The sequence below is a fragment of the Puntigrus tetrazona genome, chromosome 6 (assembly GCF_018831695.1).
Source record: "Puntigrus tetrazona isolate hp1 chromosome 6, ASM1883169v1, whole genome shotgun sequence".
Lineage (NCBI taxonomy): Eukaryota > Metazoa > Chordata > Actinopteri > Cypriniformes > Cyprinidae > Puntigrus > Puntigrus tetrazona.
The window spans coordinates 13,065,300-13,084,678 of NC_056704.1; the positions used below are offsets into that span (position 1 = coordinate 13,065,300).

Below are 19,379 nucleotides of genomic sequence, written 5' to 3' on the forward strand. Positions count from 1 at the left end.
TATTGCAATGTGTGCCTTTAATGGATTTCTATTTACATTTCAGGGTACGTTTTTAACTCATAAAGCTAAATTTTTTTTTTCCAATATTGTATTACTACCATCAGCATACACCTACATGAAAAGGGAAATTGCTCCATCACGTCATGTTTAATGAACATTCGTATTCTTGTGCCATCAATGCACATCTAATATAAACACATTTGCTCGCGCATATCTGAAGATGTTCCGAATGCGCTCCAAAAGTCTCTCAACAGAGCCTTTCACTGTAAATGTTTATCTGCATTTCTCTAATTTGCATAATGGCCATTAAACAGACGCTTGCATTGGTCGTCCTGTTCATAGTTTTGGTTAGCAGGGTTAATCATTGATGTATTATGAAAGAACGTACTGAAAACTCCTATAATACCACATGCACCTTTTTCATCTCTTTTGTGGTGGAAAAAAAAAGGTGTCGGGGCCGTGTGAACAAGCCTGCTGTTCAGCCTCTCTTGCTCGCTCTCTGTGAGTTTTTAAACTCTGTGTGCACAGAATGAGGAAGTTCACCCTTGTGTTTGTAGCAGCTTCCTTTTTGCAGCTTTCGCCCCTCTAACAGGAAGAGAGAGAAACAGCGAGCCTAGAGCCAGACAGAGCAGGAACGGCTATCAGTTCTAACAACGCCATGAAACAAATCGTGAGACTCTGAAGGTGGCCTCATGTTGATCTGCTCTTGAAAACTTGCCGGGGACAAAAAAACCTGGGTGTCTTCAGATTGAGGAAGGGAAAAGTCTTTGAAAAGGATGTTTTCTCACCAGCCATGGTACCATGGCAATATCACTCGGTCTACAGCAGAGGACCTCCTCTCCAAAGCAGGCAAGGATGGGAGCTTCCTCCTGCGGGACAGCGAATCTATACAGGGAGCTTATGCCCTCTGTGTTCTGTGAGTATTTCTGCCGTTCCTATCAGGTCAAGGGGCACGTATACTGTCATTAATATTGTAGATCGTCTTTAAGTGTTTTCGAGTGGGTATGCAGTTTATTTTCCAGTGTTTTGGATGATTTGCATTGAGTTGGTCGTAAATGCATTAAATCAAACACATGCTCAGTATTGCAGCACTGGCCGTAAGACCTTATTTGGGTCAAATATATATAAACATGAAGGTTTTTGAAATCAGAGGACTTCCTTCTTCCTACTTTGAGTGCACACTGTCAAAATAATTACCAGGTAAAATGTTACCAACATTTTTTTTGTAGCTCATATGTAGTATCGATATACAAAATAGAGGCCTATTTGTTTGCAAACTGACCTCAGTTTCCTCGTATGTGAGTTCGGGTGAAGTGTTTTGCTTCTATAAATTATGCAGTAAAAAACAAGGGTGCGTTTATGTCCAGTGCGATTCCTTGTACAGTGAAATTTTAACAAACAATGTTGACTGAGACTAAAGGAAGTTGGCGAGGGGTTTCCCATGATTGCGGCATTCTGCAAAAAGGCCTGTTTCACTGTTTATGTGCTCTCTGTGATGTGTTATTCTCGCATTATTTATGCTGCAGCTATGCAAATGACCTTCTCCTCGTTTTTCAGGTACCAAAACTGTGTGTATACCTACAGAATATTACCAAACGAGGATAAAAAACTATCAGTCCAGGTAAGAAATTCTCCATTTTGTACCTGGTAGAAGGTGCAGACATCTGGTGTCTCATTGGCTTGAAGCTTCCTGCAGTGGCTTGGCTTACATAATTGCCGAACAGGTGTTGCTTGCGCTGGAAGACTATTCTGAGGACTGAGGAACTACTTCCAGTGACGTCAAGTATTCGAAAGTTGCCAGAAAGACGTGATTATTTGTTTTAGTGCATATATAAGGCTTTTATGATGGTGCTATTTGGACACTTCATTGAGTACAAAATATCAAGCTTTTCGAAAATCGAATTTCACGTTTAACCAATCGTTCTACTCAAATATGTTGTTTACTTGATTTGGAAGCTTCTATTTAAAAAAATGTGTGTCAAGAAAAGTGCGTTTCGTTAAAAAAACTACTGTAGAAATTCATGTCATTATTTGGGTTGTTCAATTTATTATTAATTTTTTAAAATTATTAGAATCTGTCTGCAGGCACCATTTATTTCCTGGTTGCACTAAAATGGTGTTCAAGCGAAAAAATAATACAATAAAACCACAAACAGCAAAAAAAAAAGTACAGTGCTAATTACATGTTGTGCTCATAGTCTGCTGGTCACTTGACAAAACACTGTCCGTGTTTATGACTAATTGCATAGAACATCTGGCATCCTACAAGCCATTTACTATCTTGCGCTTGGTAATGAATGCGTGACCTTGTGACAGTTGGCTCTTCAGCTGCCGAAGACTCCACGAGACTGTTGTGTAGGCGTCTTGTCTGTCAAGCTAGTATCTATTATGTCCACTGCATTAAAGCAAGCATTGGTGACAGTGCAGCTGCAAAACCAATTGGTTTTATTCGAGCCGTTATACTCGTGACATACAAAATAAAGAAAGCAAAATGGGTGACCTTTGACTATAATTTGCATTGTTCTCTCTCAGCGTTACATTTTCAAGTAACCTGCACTCAAGGGACGGGGCTAAACCGAAAACTGTAGAGTTGTACAATGCCCTTCAATGTCTTTCTACCACAGTTCTTCCTCTTTCAAGCCTGGGTTGCAGCACTGGCTCAGTTTTAAATTATCCATCAGCGTGGGTGTTAAGCAAGCCACAGGGTTCCTCTTGCACCCCGCCTTGAATGGAAAGTTAAAAAAAAAAAGTGTCATATTATCGTATTCGATTTGATCATTTGAATTTAATACACCGTTTGTGCCGCCCTTAAACCGTAATATGAGAACGTGGGAGGTTTACGTGCTAAGGTTACGCTTTGCCGCCAGTCAGACATCTTGTGATTGGCCATGCTAAAATGGATGACATGTTTAAAAACGATTGTGCGCGCAGTGCTAAAAAATGCTACCATTATTCCTAACGTTTCTTCCTAGCCAAATATGAAGAGACTTTCACATGACAATTAAGGATTGTAAGTTTTAATTGGCTTTAAGAAGTATGTAATATATATGCTTAATTACTGTGTGCTTTTCCACATCAAATATCAGTCACTAAATAATTTGTTTTGATATTTCTGCTACTATGCATATAATTGGGTCAAAATGTTTGCTTAGCATCATGACACGCTGTAAGTCAAATCAGGTGACTAAGAGCTTATACTCCAAAGTCCTTTGAAAACAGTGGCTTATAAAACCTATTTGGCACAGACTGAACACTTTTTTTAAGAGAAGCCATGCAAAATGAAGAAATGCAATGTACAGCTGTTTCTTTCTGACAAAGGCAGAGCAACTAAGAGAGTTTGTATATCGTAGAAAAAAAAAAGGCCATACATTTGGTATATATTGTGCCGTCTTCAGAATAGCAGATCTTTGTTGTTCATCTCGTAGCAGGCATCAGAAGGTGTTCCTATTCGGTTCTTCTCCGTGCTGCCAGATCTGGTGGAGGCGTATTATAAGGAGAACATGGGTCTGGTCACACATCTTCAGTATTCTGTGCAGAAAGAGGAGGAGCCGGAGGAGGAACCAGGTAAGTCACTCACAGGAAGCTTCCAGGATTTAGTTCACTTCAATGGACTCCAAATGGTTTAAAGTCAAAATGACAGTGAACATTACTAGACGAAAGGATCGCTCATCAAGTATATGCTTTATAAACACAAATGCTCTTGCTTGTTTTGTAACGTTATACATAATTAGGCTGAAAACGCCACGCTTGAAGAAGGTACCGCGTATATGAAAAGTCACATTTTTTTCACATCCACAATACACACACACACACACGAATGACTATTTTAAACAATAAACTGACAAAAAAAGTACATTTTACCAACTCCTCCACGTTTGTAAACACTGACTCGGTACTTCCTCCTACGTCAAGCGTGACCTTAGGTGTTACGCTCGTCGCAGAGCAAGGCGAGCATTTGTATTAATAAAGCATATACGTACATTTTCCTTTTTTTAAATGGCCGATCGTTTCTCTAGATAAGACCATTATTCATTGTTGGGTACCGTTAATAGCCCTTTGAAACTGCAGCAAAACTGTAATTTTGTTTGGAGTCCATTGTAGAGCAGTGAATCCTGAAATGTTTTCCTCAAAAAAATTGTTTTTGACTGAAGAAGAAAATACATAAACGTCTTGGATGACACGGGGTGATTAAATTATAAGAGAAGTTTTATTTAAAAGGGAACTAATCCGTTAATGTTTTTCTTACAAATTATAACATTATATTTTCATGAACTCGTGGCTTTTTTTTTGACCCCTTTGTATGTTTGGTGACAATGTAAATGTAAGCTTTGAATTACATTTTTCTTTATTCATTTGGTCAAATCTTTTATTTCCACAGAGCCGGTTAGTTTGCCGCCTCAGTTGCCACCGAGGAATATTGCCAGTAACGAATGTAAAGACAGCCATAGTGACTCATCCAGAGGAACCGAGAGAGGAACAGAGCTTGCCCGCCTCTCCATCTCAGACACCTATATACAGCGTTTGCAGCAAATTGACATATCAAAGTACAAATATATCCATCTTACTTAATTCAGTACATTTTCTTGTTATGATCGAATGATTTTTGACTCATTGAGACTGTCACTGTAGTGACATTGTTCTGGCATGTAAATGATTCTTGATGTTTAATATCAGCCTACCAGAAGACCATCAGAAGTCCATCCAGGAGTATTTCTGCTCTTCTGTGTGTCTGGATGCAGAGCAGGTGCAGAATGGCAACCCGACTCTACCCCACTTTAAAAAGCTCACACTTAGCATTTGCAAAAACCTAAACAGGTAAACAGAGTGAAAACTATATCTCGAAACACTTGAAGCCCTTGTGAATTTTATCCGTCGTGTATTTAATTAACTTGAACTGACACTCCTTCTCTTTCTTTTAGTGAAATCGCCCGCACACTTCCGAGTCTTGAGGCACTGCAGAAAGTTTTGGATCAACCGCAGTCTCCTGGAGCTGGGAGGCTAAGGAGTCAGGTCAGTAAGAAAGAGTGAAACCAGGAAGTGCTGTTCCTGATTTTAAACGTCCACCGGAAGTGACAGTAGATAATTTTACAGGACAAAATAAATATTTGGAGGTAAGAAAATGCAATTAAATTGATAAAACATACAAAAGATCTCATTTAATGCACACCTTTTTTATGTGTGTCAGATAGCTTGCAATAACCACAGTTTTTGTAATCGACTTTTCACTGATTTACACAATTCAGGGGTAAATACTAGATTTCAAAATAAGTTTTATTTGTAGCTAATAAATATTGAGTATTACATCCAATTTGGAGATGCATTGCTCAATAATCACAGATGTTAGAAAAAAAAAAGTATTGCAACACTCCCATTTCTCCAAACAGACAAGTAAAAATCAGAAATGAGAAATATATAAAAGTTATTTTATTTTATTTTATCCAACCCCCAAATTAAAAAAAAAAAAATGTCTTTTGGTTTTACTTTTTTTTCAGCCTTGTGGAGATGCAAATCAGTCTGTGGCTTTTAAACTGGAGCAACTGACTAAGCTTATATATTCAATAGAAGACAAGGTATCGCTGTTTGCTTATGCATCACAACAAATATAACAATATTCCTACTGCAAACTTCATTGTAGACTAACATCACATCTTATTTACAGACCAAGAATGCGGTGTTTGAATCTGTGGGATATGATGGAGGACACAGAAAGTCGCTTATTCCTCCTGTGATATTCGAAGTGAGAAAGTCAATTCAACGCTATGTCTTAAATATAAAGATTTACACAAGCATATGCAAGTATACGTATGCAGATGCGTTGTTTGATCCCTGTATTCAAAGTGAAAGCCACGACCTGTTATCTCTTTTCTGCCCCTCGTAATGATGTCATAAAAATGAAAGCGCGGATGTTTTTACTGCTGCTCTGCTCTGCTCTCCAAAACCACATTCAAATTAGAAAGAATCTCGTTTGCCTATGTGCTAGATAAGCGGTGACGTTTGGGTTGGTTGCCTCCGCACACAGTCGTCATAGAGGACCTTTGTAACGCTGTTCAGGTGCAACAAAAATTCTGCTTCATTTTGCTGATTTGATTGTCTTTTTCTGTGTTAACAGGTAAAATGCGACTCCCTTGGTATTTCAAACAAAATGTACCTCAAAGTAGATGTCGAAGGTGGGAAGGTTTACTTCAAGAAGTCAAAAGATGGACCTGAGGATAAATATTTTGTACACAATAAAAGTATGCTGAACCATTTCTTCTAATACAACCACACACGGCTGAATTGAATGACAGTGTTTGAATATCGAAAAGTCAGCGGGGGTTAATTACGAAATATGCAAAGTGTTCGTCATCAGAGGCTGCTATAATGTGCGTCATTTTAACTTATTTCGTTGTGTGAGATGGTTTCGACAGGCAGGATTGTTACATATAGCGACGTCATTTTACATAATCATTGATGAATGTGGAATTGATGAGTTTATGAGATGCGTGAAATCCCCAATCAGTAAGAACGTGCCAAATCCTTCATTTTCAGTCTTGCAGTTGGTGAAATCACAGAAGATTCACAACAGACTAGCGCTGGTGGTGGAGACAGAGAAGGAAAAAACTCAGCGCAAAGACTTTGTCTTTGACGACACAAAGGTAGAAGTCATACTGCTAACATGCCCATGAAACGCGTTTTGTAGGCCGCCACAAAAATGAACAGTCTGAGCCAAACTATACGCTTTCCATATTTTGATGTTTTTTTTTTTTTTTAACTTGACCTTGTCTCCAAACGCAATTTTTTTAGAAAAGAGAAGGCTTCTGTCAGCTTCTGCAGCAGATGAAGAACAAGCACTCAGGAAAACCTGAGCCGGATATGATCACCATTTTTGTTGGCACCTGGAACATGGGTAAGATACAGCCAACCTTTACATTTATTTAGTTCTAAAAGGCTTCACAAATTCACTTCAGTTCTCCTCCAATGATTTTTGGAAGTGAAGTTAAAAGTGCTGTTACACTGTGGGTTTTTTCACACGAGCCTACCCTTGTGAAAAGGAAGAACACTTATATAGCATTTTTTTTTACTACAGATATAATATGCTTTAAAAGAACCTAGTTAAATACTAACTAAATTGAATCTTTTTAGGCACTTAATGGCATGTTTTTTTAACAAATAAATGCCCTTATATTAGCCAGATTAAATTGTCTTTGAAGTATAATTGAAGTGTACTGAAAATCATGTATGGTAGACTTAAATACACTTTAATTGTCTATTTCTAAGTTATGTCATGCATTTAAATATTAGTAATTATATAGTTGCAAGTTGGTAAATTTTAAATATATGAAATATAAATGTAAATATCAAATAGCACACTTTAATTAAATTTATTACCAAGTACTTTATATGTGCTTAAGTGTATGTAAACACTTCAAATAAGTGTACTTTTTCAAAACATGACAAAAAAAGTATTAGTGTTATTTAAAATGTACTTTAAAATACAACTTTTAATAGTAGAGACAAGTGTGTTACGTCATAAAAGTGCTCTCTCTTAAGTGCGCTTAAGTGGCCTTTTATTTGATTAATATTGTATTATCTGCAAATATAGTTTTTTTTGGTTACACTTTATTTTAAGGTGTCCCTGTTGTAGTGTAATTATACTTAATTACTTATTACGTACCGAGTAATATTAGCTACATGTACAAACTATATGGTTTTATTTTACATGCATGTAATTATTCGTAATTTACTGTTATTAAAATACTAACAACATGTAAAATTTAACAAGGACACCTTACATTTTTACAGTTTTTTAAACGTGCTTTTAAGATTTCCCCTTATTTTCAAGTCCTGGCATTTTGCACGGTATAAAATATGAAGTTTACAGTAACTGGAGATGAAGTGAACTGCAAATTTAAGTGAAGTGAATTGTACGTTTAGGAAACGCGAATCCACCGAACAACATCACTTCCTGGTTCCAGTCAAAGGGTCAGGGAAAAACCCACGATGACACGGCCAATCAAATCCCACATGACATCTACGTGATTGGGACACAGGAGGACCCGCTGGGAGAGAAGGAATGGATAGAAACAGTTAGAGGAGCCCTTAGAGATATAACCAACATTAGCTTCAAACAAGTAAGCGATCATTCTTTTTTTCTGAGCTGGAAAAATGCCACGCAGCCAATATCTATTATATGTGAATGTACCGAATGACCTGGCATATAAGCCCAATGATGTTTTTAACAGATAGCTGCTCAGACGCTGTGGAGTATAAGGATTGTGGTTCTCGCCAAACCGGAACACGAGAACCGCTTCTCTCATGTCTTCTGTGACAGTGTTAAGACTGGCATAGCTAACGCTCTGGGTTTGTTTAAAAGCTTTTTTCATTAAAAAGTGATTAGGGACGGTGAAACTATGCGCGCAAAAAGCTGACCGTGTGTGTTTGTGCGTGTTTATAGGGAATAAAGGAGCAGTGGGGGTGTCTTTTATGTTTAATAGAACCTCCTTTGGGTTTGTCAACAGTCACCTGACCTCAGGAAGCGAAAAGAAGCTGAGGTAAGCCACAACCCATAAACCTGTTTGTGTAAGAAATGAGACATGGGCACGTAATAGACACAAGAATGATAAATAAGTATTAACTCATCCCTGCACCTTTTTTGTAGACGAAACCAGAACTATGTCAGCATCCTGCGTTTTCTGAATCTGGGAGATAAGAAAGTGAATCCCTTTGACATCACACATCGCTTCACACACCTCTTCTGGCTGGGGGATCTGAATTATAGGGTTGAATTACCATCACAGGTAGGTAAAAATCAATACGCATTAGCATATGTAAGGTATTAATATTTAAGGTATATATATATATATATATATATATATATTGAGCATGTTGCATATTTCATGTCGTAAAAATGTGCATATTTTGTGTCATGCATGTCTTAAAAGTGTTGCTTGTTTTTTTGTGTGTGTGTATCAACGTGACATATAACTTATTATTTAATGCCTGTTCAATGCAAACACAAAACAAACGATCTGTTCATGAAAGAAGCTGTTTTGCATTATATAATAAACCTTTAATTAATGGCATAAAACAATAGCTAGATATCAAATTGGCGCGACGATTTATAACCATCTAGTTTGGATATTTTTATTTGTATATATTTGTATTTATTTACATTTATTTTAATTCATAAATGATATTCCGCTGCAATAAATGTGAAATGAAACGAACACGTTTTATTAGGTTAGAGACAAGAAAGCAGACCAACGAAACGAGGAATCCTCGCAAATCTTATTTGAATGCATTGTTTTTAAATGTTAGGCATATACATTACTTTGAGGCACAAGCTGTCTCTGTGGTTTAGAGAGCGTAGTTGTATTCAGAGCAGGCAGTTCCTCTATTACGACCAGAGCTGTCACGTACAGCAGCTCCTGACATCAACTGACAGGAAAAGACACAACTTTTGCATAGCTGTTTGCTTTTTGCAGGAAGCCGAGAACATTGTATTGAAGATCAAACAGCAGCAGTATCAGGAACTCCTAACCAATGATCAGCTGAACATAGAGAGGAAAGAGAAGAAGGTCTTCTTAGACTACGGTGAGAGCGCTTCTGAATAATGTTAACCTGTTCGTTTTCCTTTCCGCTATATATTTGGACAGATTTGGATTACTCAAGACAAGGTTACTTAGTAACCATAGACAAAACACATTTAGGTGAACCGATGTTGCTGTGTCTGGCAAGTCAAAAAAAAAAACCAAAAAGCAGTGTTGAAATTTCCAGAACCACAGTGTGTACACTTCCACCTATAAGCTGTTCACAAGCATTTCTCTACAAAGCTGCATGGAATAGGGGGGTATTTTAAGCATTTGAACTACTATAACGGGTGCTATCTAACAACACACTAGTTTGAGGTCTGCAAAATGTTTTTAAAGACCGCTTTTATTTAATAGAAATGCAGTAAAACACCGTAATATTTAGAAATATCATTACAACTCAAAATAACATTTGCCTATTTTAATATATTTTAAAATGTAATTTCTTCACGTGATGGTAAAGATTGATTACCCCAACCTTTAGTGTCACATAATCCTTCATAAATCATTTTTTATGTATACATATACATATATAAGACACACACAAGATATATTTTTTAAATATTTACATGCATTTGCATGCATATATTTACAATTTATATAATATAATTATTATATACAATTAATAAATAAATATATATATATATATATATATATATATATATATATATATATATATATATATATATATATATATATATATTACGTAAAAACTTATTTTGGATGCAATTAATAGCGATTAATCGTTTGACAGCACTAATTAGTTGTTGACCCAATCCCCCTCTCTCACTCCCTCTCGCTTCATCACATCTCAACTGTCCTATCACACAAAAAAACAAAACTGTTCAAAAGTAGTTATTTATGGTACACATGCAACAAAGGCATATTCCCCATTTGATGTAGCTCGCAGCTTGATGTTTGTATGCCGTTTTTATATGTAAATGTTGCTAGATGGATGTCAAGCCACCGACTTCTCTTTTAACGTCTTTCAGCATCTTCATTTTCGTAGCCAAGACCACATGCCATCAGCTTTAACGCTTCTTCGGTACGTTTTATTTTACAGAGGAGGAGGAGATAACATTTGCTCCCACTTATCGTTTTGAGAGAGACACACGGGAGAGATATGCCTACACTAAAGCTAAAGCCACAGGGGTACGGTGGGAAAGCCGGAATCCATGCCAACAACCTTTTTAAATTCTTTTTTTTTAATTTAGTGATGAAAATTCTATTTTAAATCAATACTTGATCTCACAAACAGACAAAATACAACTTGCCTTCATGGTGCGATCGAGTGCTTCGCAAGTCCTACCCTATGGCGCACGTGGTTTGCAACTCATATGGTTAGTTCATTTAATATCAAATGCAAGTTCCAGTAAAACATCAATGCAGTCAAAGCGTCACTGCATTAACTTACGTTACTCTTTGAAATTTCAGGATGCACTAATGACATCATGACAAGTGACCATTCCCCTGTATTTGCCACATTTGACGTTGGTGTGACTTCTCAGTTTGTCTCCAAAAATGGTACGATCTTGTAAACATTTGACTTTGACGGCAGTCCTTCCTGTTACTGTTATATCCTGCCAGCAGTCTTGTGCTGCTGCACTTCTGAATTACTTGTGCTCTTTACAGATCTCTCAAAAGATGCTCAGGGAGCTATAAAAATCATGAACTGCGTGGCTGATCTTCATACTAAATCCAAAACCAAGTTCTTCATTGAGTACCACTCAAGCTGCTTGGAGAGTGAGGAGCAATATATTTATTTATTCTAGCATAAAATCAGTTTGAAGCACCCCACATTGTTTGTTCGTAAGAGAAAACGAGCTAGTGAACAGAGAAGTTAAATACTTCCCATTCGTTTTCTAGAATTTGTAAAGAGTCCAGAAGGAGAAAACCAAGAGTACAAAGATAGCCCGATAAAAGTACGGTTTAACGGACAAGTTGAGGTAAAAACCTTGTTTGGTAAAACATTTAGGCCACATTTAAAGCTCTGGTTTACATTATCTTTGTGAACTTGCTTTGCAGCTCACCCCCATCATTGCAGACCCAGAATACCTGCTTGATCAGCACATTCTGATCTGCATTAAATCTACAGACTGTGATGAGTCGTATGGTATGTTTGCCCAAAATCAGTCCACTTAACTAAAAGAAGCCTCGTATGCTCATCAGAGTTGCATTTATTTGATCATAGAAAACTGTATGATACATTAGTGATATTTTTTCATTTTAAATAATGGTTTACTATTTTAATATACTTTAAAACATAACTTATCCCTGTAATGCAAACCTGAATTCTTTTTTAACCAATGTTGGTTTTTGCTGCTTAATATTTTTGAAATCAGTGGCATTTTATTCAGTATAAACAGCATTTATTTTAAAATACATCTTTTGCAATAATATACACTAAATGAATCTTTTTTTTCAGTAAGGATGTTTTAAAATAATAAAAAAGTTATGATGAAGAAGTATATTGTTAAAAAATATTTCTGTCTAAAAATAAATGATGTTCTGTTTAATTATTCATTCATTAGAATCAAAGAAGAAAGATATCGCAGTTTCCAAAAAACAAATCAACGTATTGATAATAAAAATGATAAAATGATTTCTGAAGGATAATGTTATACCGAACACTGTAGTAAAGGATGATGAAAAGTCAGCTGTTCATCAAAAAAATGTATTATATTATACAGTATAGAAAATAAAACTTATTTTGAATTGTAATAATATTTCCCAATATTACTGTTTGTTTTCTGCATTTTGATCAAATAAATGCAACCTTGGAAAACTACATTTATATACACAACTACTGTTAAATTCCTGTAAACATGTCAACAAAATATTTCAAATCAACTGAACAAATTTTAAATGTTCGGTCCCAGTGAGTATCCCAAATAAGCTGTTAACATGATTCAAGATTCTGATTAATACAGTCATATACCATTTGTCATACTGTATGTAATACTGACTTAATCCGATTACAGTATGTGTGTACATGATGCTTACATATTTGTAATAAGATGTGTACTGGCACATTCCTATGCATGTAAACAGTTACGCTGTGCTCTGTCTGCAGGCGAGGGTTGTGTGGCCCTGCGTTCTGCTGAAAGCTCTTACACTGAGTTCTGCATCAAACTCACACATCACGGTGAGTGCACAGGTCAGCTAACAGGTGGCATTCAACTTCCCAAATCTGACGGAAAACAGACAGAGAAGCTGTATGGTGAGTGCATGCCTCGTCTCTGTACAGCAGAGCCACTTCAAAACGGCGCCAAAGCACTTTCCTCCCCGAGTGTTCGTTTTCTCAGGGTCATCTTTCTTTATTCCAGATTTCATCAAAGTCGGAGATGACCCAGGAACTGGTAAAGGCAAATCAGGAGACAATACCAAAATGTAACGTGTTTCAATCTTCCCTCTTTTTTACTTAGACAATTTTCACAACGTTTAGATTTGATTATGCTTGCACAATTAAACGCCTCTGTCATTCTTTGACAGGTCTCCTTCGGTCCTCGCCACTGATATTAGTAACCCCAGTTATATGGGTTTAGGCTACAAGAGCAATAACCAGGCAGACAGGGGCCCCGGCAACATTATTTCTCAGAGAACGGGGCCATCCTCAAAAAGCATGACGCATGGCAATCTCTCCCCTAAAAAGAGTAGTTATGAGCATACTACATCCAGCCCAACTACAAAGACATCAAACCCTATGTAAGTGTTTACCTTATTTTTAATAAGGCAAATTAATTTACAATTCAAACACATATAATTTTAACATTTTTAATAGCATTGTAAGTTAACAAAATACATATTATACACAAAACTACAAAAAAAATTATTAATAAAATAATTTTGTGATGCCTACATTTATTTGTAGATTTTAAAACAATAGATTCGAAATAGTATATCATTTTAATCTGCTTTTTTTTTTAATGGTATTTTTATTAGAATTTTTAATTTTACAACAAAAACAAAAAAAAAGACAAGAAACCCCACCCCCTCCTCCAAAAAAACACACAATTAGGGACAGATGTAGATTTTAATCTGCTTTTAATTCGTTGTCAGCCAAAAATCTTTTTTTAATAAAGCGTCATTTTATACTTCTAAATAAATACAATTTTGTGTCTGTCTGAATTTTAAAAGGTTAACTTAAAACGTAGATTTCGTTCAGCTAAATTCAGTTTTTGTGGTTGTTTCTGGTTGTAGATCCGAGGATGGGCAGCCTCCAGAGATGTTTGACAATCCTCTCTACGGCTCGATGAGTTCATCGCGAGGAAATAAAGACCACCTCCCTCCTCCAGAGGCTCACTTCTCCTTTCCCAAAACAGACCTCGATGTTGACCGCCAGCACCCTGTTCCGACCCCTCGCTTCCGCTCTTTCACCTGTTCAGAAACCAAACCCCAGTCACCATCAGTCACAAACATGAGCAGTAGTCTACTACCCCAGAACATCACCAAGAAGCCAGTGGTGCCTTCTCGCTCTGAAGGGGGCACGACTGGGCCTAACAGACCTCCGGTGCCTATGAAGTCTCGCCCCGGTCAGCCGCAAGAGTTTCAACCAAAGCCCAGAGACTACAGAGAAAGCTCTGAGCTTCCGTCTAAGTTACGCCAACAAACCAGACAAGGCCAACCCAAAGACGGTAGGATAACCACAGTATATTCTCCACACTTCTTCTTGTAGATCAGGGGTTTCGAAACCCAGCGAGCAGCAAGGGCTGCGTGTAAACAGCTTGATTAAGTTTTGAAATAATGTACATATGTGTAATTTTACCTTGATATTTAATGTTTTATTTAAATACCTTTCCCTTCTCTGTCTGTCCCCAGGGCATCATGAGACACAACAGTCACAGCTGAAGATGGGTCGGCCATTAAAATGATTTTCTGCTGAAGTATGGTGGCAGCAGAGCTGTCTGCGCTGGTGTGAGCTGATACTTGACACTCTGTAGTACTGGCCATTAGACATAAGCTTCTTTATCTCTGAGTACTAAAATGAATTAATGTATAAATGATGAATATTGATTTTAAAATGATGAATGTTTCACAGTTTGAATGTCACTGCAGTAATACATCGATCAATCATTTCTGTTAGCTTCTGTTTAAACATTTCATGTTGCTTAAAACATTTTCATTAGAGAGAAGATTGAAGATTTCTAATCATATAATAAAACCAAGTGTTGTACAGTCGTTGATTATTGTGTGCGTTTTGCTTTGTTTTTTTTTTTTTTGTCATTTCTTTTTTCATCGTGTTTTACGATATATGGTCATTGCAGAGCTTAGTTTGTAAATAGGAACAAGTAATAAGTCTTGGTTCTTCAAATAAAAAATGAGACCAATACAACATGTCACGAATATCTCCAGGAAATAAATGAATGAATAAAGTTATGATTAGTGCTGAAGAAAAAAGAACTACACGACTATCTTGTAAGGCTATGCTTATGTAAATGCTGGACGAAAGTTTTTAAGAATTTAGCTTTTTTTATTATTTGCCTCCATCTGCTGGTGAAAGGGCGAATTGCCATTTATTCTGTTATTAAATCACAAGTTTGTTAGTAAAGCTTTTTTGCCATTTATTTAATTATTTAAAAAACATTAATAATCATTATCAGATCTTTCTCGTAAATAGACTCTTTTCTATATCGTTTATTCTTATTCCGTGTAGATGAGGCACTTTCAGCGACGCATTGAGATGACGCACATCCCTCCACCAATGGGAGCGTTACGTCTTCATTTGTCTATCCAATAGAAGCACGAGGTGAAGAACCCGGCCGCTCTCTTTGATGACGTGTATGATCTGAAGCACAAAACCGCGTGAAAATGGTAAGTGTTGTTATTCAGCAATAATAACCAGTGCTTTCCGTTAAAAAATAAACAAGTTTGCAGCGACCAAATAAACCATTTTTTTATTATTTGAAATGTTTTATTGTTTGCGGCTCACCGCTGTTGCGGAGGAATTAACAACGGCAGTAGCCTGCTAACGGCTAGCTAACTTGTCCGATTGCAAACGGCTTTTATGTCAGTTTAATTAAATCTAAAATAGACATTTCAATGCTTTGGTAATTCTGTTTTCGAATGAAGTAATTTAGAAACAGTGTAAACTACTTTCGGTTTATGCAAATAGATGGCTTCGCTCATTGTGTATAACGTTGTAACGCGTTTCACGCCAAAAACACATTTATCGTTTGGTCAACTTTTATTCTTATATATCAGGCCTTAATTTAAATGCAACATTCAAACATTTAATTCCTCAGCTCTTCTACTCGTTCTTCAAGTCACTGGTTGGCAAAGACGTTGTGGTGGAGCTGAAAAATGACTTGAGGTAAGCGCTTTCCTTTTAATATCACATCCTTAATAGAAACGTATGTGCTCGGTGTGTTAACTCATTCCAATCTTAATGTTAATTTTGCAGCATTTGTGGAACATTACACTCAGTTGATCAGGTATGGCGGCACACTGGCTTTATTGAAATATGAGTAAATGAATTAATAAATTCCATTTTAAATGTAAACATGTTCTCCCTTCACAGTATCTGAATATCAAACTGACAGATATCAGTGTCACTGATCCAGAGAAATATCCACACATGGTGAGAACTTATCAAGGGTGTTCTTTGTTCTAGTTAAGGAAGTGTGCATACAATTTTAAACCCCAATCACTAGATTGATAAAGAGAAGTAAAACTTAAATAGCAGAAAAGGACAGTTGTTGTCTGGTCTGTGCCTAGAATCTCACCCACTTGAGTTTGTAAAGTCATATTGAGCTTGAACAGGAGAACAATGTGTTTATATGACTATATTGTGAGTGTGTGTATGTATACATTTGTATATATGTGTGTTGTTGTTTTTTCTAGTTGTCGGTAAAGAACTGCTTTATTCGTGGATCAGTAGTGCGATATGTTCAGCTTCCTGCGGATGAAGTGGACACACAGCTGCTACAGGATGCTGCACGCAAAGAAGCTATGCAACAGAAACAATAATTTGAGGATAGTATTTTTGTTGGACTGTTCACAAACGTTATCTGTGGAGCCTTGTAGATGTTTTTGTTTTTCTACCTGAAACTTACGTAAAGTTTGGATTCCCCCCCTCTAGATATTCATTGACCTCTGTTGTCATGAGGCCCTTTAACTGGGATGACTTTTGAGTTTGTAGTGATTTTTGTGCTTTTAATAATGTTTGGTTCTGTATTGCATCCAAAATGTTAAAATGTTTTAGTTAAGTTCTTCGACCTACTATAAAGGAATAAAGTCTCTTCCTCCACCGTCTACTTTATTTTACATTTAGTCATTTTGCAGACTCTTTTATCCAAAGCGACTTACAATTGAGAGTACATCAAGCGATTCATTTTTTGAGAGACAAACAGACAGAGTAAGTGCTTGCAACACCAAGTCACAGGCGGTGTTCAAGTTAGTACAAGCCAGAAAGGGAATTTTAATTTAACCATTGAAAAATGCACTGACTCACTGTGTTCAAATGTACATACTGTCAAAGTAAATAACTCCCGTAAAATTATTAGATAGTTAAAAGAATGTTTCGTACCATGGGTCTCCAACCCTGCTCCTGGAAAGAGCTTCCTCATCCTGCAGAGCTTGGCTTCAATAAAACATGAAGGGTTACTTGATAATTAGAGACAGGTTCGTTGGACCATGGTTTGAACGGAAGTCTTCAGGAACGTGGCTCACCAGACAGGGTTGGAGATCACTGATAGGAAACAGTCATAAAATATTAAAGTCATGAATATAATGTATGGATGTATGATAAATGTCATGTGACCTACCGGTGTGGCACGCATTGCTTTACTTGTCATTCACAAACGCTCTCTTGTGGCCTTCATGCAGTAGTTAAGTCCATCTTATGTACACTTGAGAATCTCGGCTGAGGTTACTTGTTAGTCGCTTCTTTATAAATACTTTGGATTTGGGCGTTCCACTTTCCTCACATACAATTTTTTGCCTATTATAGCAGGGAAGTGTTTGATTTTGGATTCTGACAAAATGTATCTCGCACAGCTTCAAATGTTTATATGCCAGTTAAGATTTAGGAGCAGCGTATACATGGCTAGGACGCTTAAAGTTTTTGTTTTTAGCGTTTGTTTTAGAGAGAAGCCATTTGAAATAGTGCTTTAAAACAATAAAACATAAGATTCGAAATAAGTCATTTTAATTATTGATTCATTCATCGTAATCGCTATACAGTTCATTTATAGTGTTGTAAAAAGGTGTCCCTAACGGTACTCCCGGGGACAGTGGATAAGACTTTTTAATGAGCTGTATTGCTGTACACTAGTGCCCTAATGCAACATTAGTTGGTGTCAGTGCGGCGCTTCATTTTATAGTCTTGAAAAGTTTATTGTATGTAGACATAATCACATTTTAATGGGCTCAAATGTACACCATTATAGCATGTTAATGTTATGAGTCGAATAACCGTACCGAAGGACTTGACGTCTCTTCATTTGGTTGAAGCAGGTGAACGTGATTGAGACAAATTGATACCAGCCGTTTGTTGAGTCCTTAAACGGACAGGGTTACGTTTGAATTAAACATGTACGGAGCTTTATGAGAATGGTAGGTGTTTGTTCTCTAATTTTAAGAGTTTATGGTTATTAAAAAAAGCCTTAGAACCTTAGAAAGCGTTTTGACGTGACGCGCCATTTCGAGTTTTCCTCAGATACGTCTAGAACTACGTTTCTCGGTTTTGTTTGTTTGTTAGTGTTTATCACACAAAGGTTTATTACAATTACCACTGTATGGTGTCCGAAAAGAACTATGGGTGTTTTTACTTAAGTCATACCAGACGGGTTCCAATGTGTTTTTAGGAGAAATACATGAACGAGAGATTTGAGATGGACGAGAGCTGCTCTGAGCAGCACGAAGGAAAAGTAAGTTCAGAGATGAATGAGAAAGTGTCGGTGATTTAATGATTAGCGAAGTTTACGAGTCTTGTCTCGACGGCCTTTTTCTTTGTCAATTCAGGACGAGCTCCTTGCCAAGAGTTCAGCTCTAAACAACATACTCCAAGAGCTGTTAGATGAAAAGGTAGTGTGTTTTCTGAATAAAACGTCACTGTGGCGTGTTTTATAAATTTGTAAAAAAACTTTTTTTTTTCTTTTAAGATTTCTACACAGAGGAAACATCATTGGATACTTGGCCCCGAGGACCTCGATGATACTGTTGTTTATGATTTTGAGATGGAAGAAGTGGCCTGAGCCTTGTATTGCTGCCCACAGGGTGTTGGTTTTACCTGTGAATAAATGCTGCAGGTGAAAGTGTAGTTTTTTAAAAAATGCATCAGCTAATTGTAACTTATAAATAAAGTGTGTATATATTTACATACTGTGTAAAAAAAATTTGTGCAAGTTGTGTACTTGAGACCGTAACTATATTAAAAAAAGTCTTCTGATTGTGAAGCTCTGGCTAACAGGTGTTTATAAAGACTTGCGCTATATTTTAGTGACAAATTAATATTTATCAAGGCTGCATTTATTTGATCAAAAATACAGGAACACATTTAATGTTGTGAAGTATTATTGCGATGTAAAAAAAACCCAAACATTTTGTCCGTTTTAGTATGCATTATTTTATAACACAGATATATATTGTTAGAATCGATTTATTTTTTATGTTCATATATATATATATATATTTGCCCTCACAACTTTGCAAACATTGACAATATTAGTAATAAATTAGAATGATTTCCGAACGATCTTGTGACACTTTAGACTGGAGTAATGACTGATGAGAATTAACCTTTGCATCACAGAAATAAATTATATTTTAAGTATATTTAAAATAGAAACACATTCTCTGGTAAACGTATTT

General features: G+C 36.6%; 2 protein-coding genes across 2 annotated transcripts; both read left to right on the top strand.

Moving 5' to 3' along the window:
• Nucleotides 1-538: 538 nt before the first annotated feature.
• On the top strand, nt 539-14,747 carry inpp5d (inositol polyphosphate-5-phosphatase D). The gene is made up of 27 exons (XM_043241810.1): nt 539-916; nt 1,558-1,621; nt 3,429-3,564; nt 4,379-4,544; nt 4,675-4,815; nt 4,920-5,010; nt 5,493-5,570; nt 5,660-5,737; nt 6,110-6,233; nt 6,529-6,635; nt 6,784-6,886; nt 7,915-8,111; nt 8,223-8,340; nt 8,435-8,531; nt 8,639-8,777; nt 9,465-9,573; nt 10,633-10,721; nt 10,828-10,909; nt 11,004-11,093; nt 11,202-11,312; nt 11,436-11,515; nt 11,595-11,682; nt 12,643-12,789; nt 12,896-12,959; nt 13,062-13,274; nt 13,770-14,203; nt 14,388-14,747. The coding sequence occupies exons 1-27, from the start codon at nt 777-779 to the stop codon at nt 14,438-14,440; spliced, it is 3,339 nt and encodes a 1,112-aa protein (XP_043097745.1). The 5' UTR covers nt 539-776; the 3' UTR covers nt 14,441-14,747.
• A 518-nt stretch (nt 14,748-15,265) lies between these two features.
• Nucleotides 15,266-16,820, top strand: smx5. Its single transcript, XM_043241811.1, has 5 exons — nt 15,266-15,380; nt 15,812-15,879; nt 15,970-16,000; nt 16,087-16,146; nt 16,410-16,820. Exons 1-5 carry the CDS (start codon nt 15,378-15,380, stop codon nt 16,533-16,535), a joined length of 288 nt encoding a protein of 95 aa, XP_043097746.1. The 5' UTR covers nt 15,266-15,377; the 3' UTR covers nt 16,536-16,820.
• Nucleotides 16,821-19,379: the final 2,559 nt, after the last annotated feature.